At 47.5% G+C, this 7006-nt stretch overlaps 1 protein-coding gene across 4 annotated transcripts; it reads left to right on the top strand.

The window, feature by feature from the left end:
• The first annotated feature begins 3727 nt into the window (after positions 1-3727).
• Positions 3728-6025, top strand: TIMM10 (translocase of inner mitochondrial membrane 10). Of its 4 annotated transcripts, none has more exons than XM_004264123.4 (3): positions 3728-3839; positions 4261-4376; positions 5594-6025. In XM_004264123.4, exons 2-3 carry the CDS (start codon positions 4306-4308, stop codon positions 5793-5795), a joined length of 273 nt encoding a protein of 90 aa, XP_004264171.1. In that variant the 5' UTR covers positions 3728-3839; positions 4261-4305; the 3' UTR covers positions 5796-6025. The 4 variants fall into 4 exon arrangements, with proteins under 4 accessions (XP_004264171.1, XP_033268948.1, XP_012393634.1 ...); XM_033413057.2 differs by having other exon boundaries at positions 3748-3861; XM_012538180.3 differs by having other exon boundaries at positions 3750-3774.
• The last annotated feature ends 981 nt before the right edge of the window (positions 6026-7006 follow it).

Below are 7006 nucleotides of genomic sequence, written 5' to 3' on the forward strand. Positions count from 1 at the left end.
CGCGTCCTGCGATCATCTCCCTTCCCGATGTACTCGCCTGGCCCCGGCAACTGCCCAGACAACCTGCAGGCCCATTTGGAGCATGGTCACCAGCTGTCTGGCCTCGCCTGCCCATCCAGAGCCCAGGCTAGGCCTTCTCTGCAGCCCCCCCACCACGTTCCTTTAAATAGTCCCTTTCACCCTTCCTCAGACTAAAGCAGCTGCGGAAGGGTTGGCTAAGGAGGGGTGAAGGGGCCAGCTGCGGAGGTGCCGATGTCTCTCAGGGCTCCCACTGCACGGGGAGCGGCTGGGGAGAGAGAGAAGAGTGATGGCCCAAGCTGATGGGTCGCTGCGCTGAGAGTCTAGGAAATACAAAGCCGAGTTCTATTTGGAGCTGAGGCGACGGGTACACAGGAGGCTCTCAACAGATTTTTGTGCTGAATCGAGATTTTGCTCAGAAAGACGAAACACCTTTACCTCCTGTAGGTGTCCTGTGATCTAAGAAAGGTACTACTTTTGGAGAATGTGTGAGGGGCTTGTGACTCCCCCTCCCCCTCCCCACTGCTTCAGCAACACTGGCCTCCTTCGTATCCCTCCGATGAGTCGATTCCTTTCCATACTCAGGACCGTTCTGCTTCCGCTCTTTGCAAGTCTGGTTCTTTCTCATTCTCCTGCTCTCAGCTGAAATTTCATTTCCACAGAGAGGTCTCCCATGACCTTGAGATCCTCTCCATCGCTTCTGCATATTTTATTTTCTTATGGAATATGGATTGGAATCCAAAGTTACCTTATTTATTTCCTTGTTACCTGACTTTCTCTCTAGACTCTAAGCTCCATGAGGGCAGGGACTTTGTCATGTTCATGGCTGTATGCCCAGGGCCTAGCAAATTGCCTGGGTCATATGAAGTGCTCGATAAATGGATAGCGAATAAATAAATAATTTAATTAGTTAGTAGAAATATGGAACGGGAATTTGGGGGCCTGTTCCTGGGATGATCTGAAAGCCAGGTTTGGGTACCAATGGTTGAACAGTGCAATATTGTTGATTGCCAGCTGCATTTAGTGATAAGATGTCTGTAATTTTAAGGGCATTGTGGGGGGCTTCCCTGGTAGTGCAGTGGTTGAGAATCCGCCTGCCAATGCAGGGGACACGGGTTCGAGCCCTGGTCTGGGAAGATTCCACATGCCACGGAGCAACTAAGCCTGTGCACCACGACTACCGAGCCCGCGTGCTGCAGCTACTGCAGCCTGTGCTCCTAGAGCCTGTGCTCCACAACGAGAGAAGCCACCACAACGAGAAGCCGGCGCACTGCAACGAACAGTAGCCCGTGCTCACCACAACTAGAGGAAGCCCGCGCGCAGCGAGGACCCAATGCAGCCAAAAAAAAAAAAAAAAAAAAAGAAAAGAAAGAAGAAAAACAAAGAAAAAAATGTCATTGTAGAAAAAAGACTTCATCTGTTAGCAGTACAATTAGATGAAGAAAATATGGCTAAATGTTGACAACTGTCAAATCTTGGTGATGGGTGATTAACATGTGGAAGTTCAATATACTGTGCTCTCCACTTCCGTGTACTTTAAAAAATTTCCCTAATAAATAAAAATCTAAAACAAAAAGATTCATTTTTATTGAGCATCTGTCATGGACTAGGTGCTTTAAATACAATATCATTTTTATCTTTTTGTTTGTTCATTTGTTTTGTAATGATTTTTAAAACTTTATTTTGAAATAATTATAGGTTTATAGGAAGTTGCATAAATAGTACAGAGAGGGTACAGAAGGTTAAATTTTACTTAAGATTTATCCACTGAAGGCTAAATCTTTCATAACTATATGCAATATCAAAGCCAGGAAACTGGCATTGGTACAATGTATACTTCTATGACAGCTTAGATTTGAATAAACACCTTCTCCCACAATCAGGGCACAGAACCAATTTCATCAACACAAAGATTTCCCTTGTGCTATCCCCTTAGGCACACCTCCTTCCCTCCCCCCACCAACTCTAACCCTAGGCAACCATTAACCTCTTCTCCCATCTCTATAATATTGTCATTTTGAGAATGTGATTTAAATGGAATCATACAGTATGTAACCTTTCATAAAACCTAACAAAAATCCCATCTAGGAAGCAGATTCCTCTCTTAAGAACCCATCTCCTTTTTCCATGCAATTTCTTAATACTCCATAATATGTTGACTAGATTCTCAAAAGTAAAAACCAGGATAACATATATACAATAATATACGTGGCAGCATTATCATAATAGCCCCAAACTGGAAACAACCCAAAAGTCCATCAGTAGGAGAATAGATAAATGAACTGTGGCTTATATATACAATCAAACACTAGACAGCCATAAAAAAGAATGAATAAGAGATACACACGACAATATGGATGAAATCTTACGGATGCTACATTGAGCTAAAGAGGTGAGGCACAAAACAGAAAACAATGTATAATTTCATTTACATGAAGTTCAGGAGTAGGCAGAACTAACTGATGGTGATAGAAGTCAGAATAGTGGTTCACTGCAGAAGAGGGAGTATTGACTGGGAAGGAACATGAGATAACTTTTTAAGGTGCTGGAAATATTTTGTATCTTGATCTGGGAGATAGTTATAAAAATGAATATATATTTAAAAAGTAAGCTTGTGTATTTTACTACTTTACTATCTGAATGCTATACCTAAATTTTAAAGTATCAAGGCACAGGGTCTGACAAAGAAGTTTGAGTCCTTAGAGCAGTAATGAGGCCAATATTTAAAATTGGGACTTCCTTAGGGAAGCATATGGTGACCAGCCATATAAAGTGTCTAGCCCACCTTCTGCTATGGGCAGTGTACCACTGCATTATTAATTTGCATCTTCTAAATTTCGTTTACTGGGAAATCACTTGAAAAATCCAGGGATTGAGGTGGGTTTTTCTTGGGGGGGGGGTTGCGGGAGGGGGGCGTGCAGACCCGAGGAATACATTAAGTCTTGAAAGATGAAGAGTTCACAAGTACCCTCTGTCTTCCTCACCCAAACACACTAGGTCAGTTCTGGTGGCAGCCACAGTGGCCCTATTCATCTCTTTAGCGCCCAGGGCGTCTAACAGAAGCTGACTAAAACATATTGTATACTTGACTCATCTTTCTGCAAGCAGAAACCGTGCCTCGCTTGTCTCTGCAACCCCAGAGAAAGTTTAGTGACCTACACACAGCTGTGTTCACACAAAGGGCCTCTGAGCATTGGTCCTCAAACTTGGCTGCACATGGGAATCACCTGGGGAGTTTTAAAATGTACTGATGCCTGGGTCCTACTCCCAGGGATTCTGATTTAATTGGTACGAAGTGAGCCCTGGGCTTCGGGATTATTTTAAGCGTCCCAGGTGACCTTAAGTACATCACAAACTGAGAGCTACAGTTTGGCGGCAATCTTCCTACTCCGCGCCTCATTGGCGCTCTGGCCTCGGCTCTCCGGAGGTGAGGACGAGGTTCACTGAGTTCCGTGGTCCTGCCCCTCTTGCAGAACCGATAAACTCAAATCTCTCCGTGACACCCCTAAAGACAAGAATTCTAACCAGTCTGCAGGCGCTCTGCGCCCCGCTCAAGCCTCTATGGTATTTTGGAGTCCTCTCTAGCATTTGGGAGACGCCTTAGGCCGGCCAGCAGCTCCCTCTCTATGGTAGCGGATTTTCCCGCGTCGCCTCGTTGGTACTTCATTCCGGAAGTGCGTATGGATCAGAGAAGAGGCGGGATTTCCCTCCCGGAAGTGCCCCCGGTGCTTCCGCCCTATCCTATCTGAGCGCCCGGTGAGTTTGTAGTGTTTACCCGAAGTTGGGGACATAGGGAGCGTTGTGGCAGGCCCCAGGCCGTGGTGAGTGACGTCTGACCTCAAGGTGATCCTGATGATGGCGCCGCCATTTCAGAGGTGTAGACCCTGGGCTGGGGCCCGGGCGCCTTAGTCCCGCGTGTGATCGAATTCTTAGGACCCCGCAGGTTCATGCTCCGTTCCGGTCTCCCCTTCTTCTCCTGGATAGAGGTGACCTAGAGGGATTGGGAGTCAGGGCTCTGGGGCTCGATTTCCAGACCCGCCATTGACATGTTCTGTGACCTTGGGCTAGGCAGTGTTCCCCTTCTTGGCCTCAGTTCCCACATCTGTGAAATGGGACGTTTGAATTCACTGAGGTCAGTGGCCCCTGCTGGTCTGATGCCCTCTGATTCCTCCACATCCTCCAGCCCCTGCGATGGGAAGGTGAATGGGGGGGCTGGGTGCTGACCATGATGTCTGCCCCCAGGATTAGGAGGCCAGAGGGAGATCTCTTCCACGGTGCAGGGCTGAAATGGACCCGCTTAGGGCCCAGCAGCTGGCGGCAGAGCTGGAGGTTGAGATGATGGCTGATATGTACAACAGGTAAGGGCTGATTCTGCGCTGCCTTGTCTTAGAGAATGATCCCAGGTCACTCTTGCCAAGGCAGAGGTGGATAACTTCTGAAGATTATTTTCCTCATTCCGGGGAAACCTGAGGCCCGGGCTTACCCTCCCAGCACCCCCAACTCCCGCCCCATGCTTAAGGGCTAATGCAGACGCAGTGTGGGGTCACTAGAAGGAACTGGGCATTTAGGTTGGGATGGAATTGGCGACGTAGGAGCTGAGCAGGAAGAGAAGGTCCCGCCTAGGCTCTGGTTGTGTTCCAGGAAGAGTAGAGCATTTGCCTTGTGGCAAATAGCACGTAGCCCGCTTAGTAGTCAACATTTCTTAGACTCTTAATCCATCTCAGACACATGCTGAGCATTTTATATGCATTATCTTTTTTTAAAGGTGAGGACATTGAGGTTTCTAGAGGTTAAATAACTCTCAGGGTCCACAGCTGGTCAGTAGCAATGTCAGAACCAGTAACTCAGTCTGACTCCTAACTAGTGCCCATAACCATCTGGCAAATTTGGGAACAAATCGTAGCTGCACCAACCACCACTACTATGGCCTTGGGCAAGTTACATGGACGGTTAGACCAGTGGTTTCCCCATCTGTAAAGTGGCGTTAATAGTACCTTCCTCACAGAGACATTAGCAATATGAAATGTAAAAGTATATGACAAGCTCTTAGCGTTAAGCCCAACGCAAGTCGAGTAAGCAGTCAACAAATATTTGCTATTTTTATTGGCTTAAGCTCTCTGGTATCCTCCCTAGATTCGTTGTTTTATCTTGGAGGCTATTTATCAGAATAATTTTTAAATGTAGGCTGTAAAGTCAGGCTACCTGGGTTCATAGCCCAGCTTTATGTGATCCTGAGGCTCTCTGTGCCTTCATTTCCTTATCTGTAAAAAGGGGGTAATGATTGTGCCTACCTCTTAGGATTATCGTAAGAACTGCATGACAGAATCCCTGTCAAGCACTGAGCACGATGTCTGGAACATAGCTGGTACTCAGCTAATGGTTCCTGTTTGATTAGTCATAAACATGGCTAATGGTTCCTGCTCTCAAGGATCTTCCAAGATAGTTGAGGTGCAAACTGAGGATTTACACTGCCTTCTCGGGGAGGTGAAATCAGTATAGCAGGGCAGGAATGGCTGAGGGTTCCTGGTATGCCACAGGAGGCTGCTGACCTGACCTTGCCCTTCCTTCTTTCTAGAATGACCAGTGCCTGCCACCGGAAGTGTGTGCCTCCCCACTACAAGGAAGCAGAACTGTCCAAGGGCGAGTCTGTGTGCCTGGACCGGTGTGTCTCCAAGTACCTGGATATCCATGAGCGGATGGGCAAAAAGTTGACAGAATTGTCTATGCAGGACGAAGAGCTGATGAAGAGGGTGCAGCAGAGTTCTGGGCCTGCATGAGGCCCCAGGCAGTACACCGTAAGGTGCACCCTGTCCTTTCCCACTTGTCTAATAAAAGTGCCCCCATTGGGTGTCATCTGTGAAGACTGCCAGGCCTAGGCTCTTTCTGGAAAGTCTCCAGGAGCCCAGGGTATGATGGAGCTCTTTCCCGGTCGGAGAAGGGGTATTTGTCACACTGGCATGTGACTGTGTGTTTATATATATTATATATTAAAACAAGTTTGTTGACACCTACAGTGTGCAAAGCAGTGTTCCTGGCACCTGGGAGTAAAGGCAGCAGACACAGCCTCTACCAGCAGAGGGAGTCTAACGTAGTGTTTAAAAGCATAGACTGGTACCGCGGCTTAAGTTTACCTTCCACGTCAGCCACTTGCTGTGTGACCCTGAACGTGTCATTTCACTGTGCCTAGCTTCCTCATCTGTAAAGTGGGCAGAATCAGGGCTGTTGTGAAGATTAAATGAGTTAATATGAACAAACTAGAATAATGACTAGGCCATAGAAAGTGCCTAGTATATATTATTTATGTCTAACAACTTAAAATCAAGTGCAGGCAGGCATTTTCCTCAATGATATAAAGGAATGATTTAGAGGAGAGAGTGGAAGGTAGATGGAACATAAGCATGAAGTAGCCACAACCTCTTGGTTCTAAACAGCAATATCGAAACATGTGAAGGGACCCAGCTTCATGTGTGATGTGTGCGATCCAGGGAGGGGACCGAGTGATAACCACTGCCATTCAGTGTTCACCTGAATCTCAGTCAGGGCCTGCGCTCCTCACTCTTCATGGGGTATCCAGTCTCATCCACTCAGCAGGCCAAAGGCCCTGTTAGGGAAAGGAATCTCAGAGAGGTGGTGGTTTGCTGGAGGTCACAGACGAGGAGCAATAACGGAGGCCAGGGTTGACTGCTCGCGGAGGAGAGCCCGCATCTACTTCCTGTCCTGAGGGTGCCCTTGCAGAACTGTGCAGTTCTCAAAATGTAGGGTTCACTGCAGAAGGAATTTTGGTTGACGCCAGTGCCCCTGGTAGCAGTGCCTTCGCAGCAGAGGGAGGTGTCTGGGGTGTAACCTCACCAGGTCATTGGGCTCACAGGAAAGGAGACGGTAGAGGCAGTGAGTTTCAGGCTTAAAAGTACAGGTTCAGGGAATTCCCTGGCGGTCCAGTGGTTGGGACTTTGCGCTTTCACTGCCTAGGGCCTGGGTTCATTTCCTG

This window comes from Orcinus orca, chromosome 8 (genome assembly GCF_937001465.1).
Source record: "Orcinus orca chromosome 8, mOrcOrc1.1, whole genome shotgun sequence".
Classification (NCBI taxonomy): domain Eukaryota; kingdom Metazoa; phylum Chordata; class Mammalia; order Artiodactyla; family Delphinidae; genus Orcinus; species Orcinus orca.

Coding starts and splice junctions, on each gene's coding strand:
- TIMM10 (XM_004264123.4), top strand. CDS start 4,306: ATGGACCCGCTTAGGGCCCAGCAGCTGGCGGCAGAGCTGGAGGTTGAG. Junction 4,377..5,593: donor ATGGCTGATATGTACAACAG/GTAAGGGCTGAT, acceptor CCTTCTTTCTAG/AATGACCAGTGCCTGCCACC.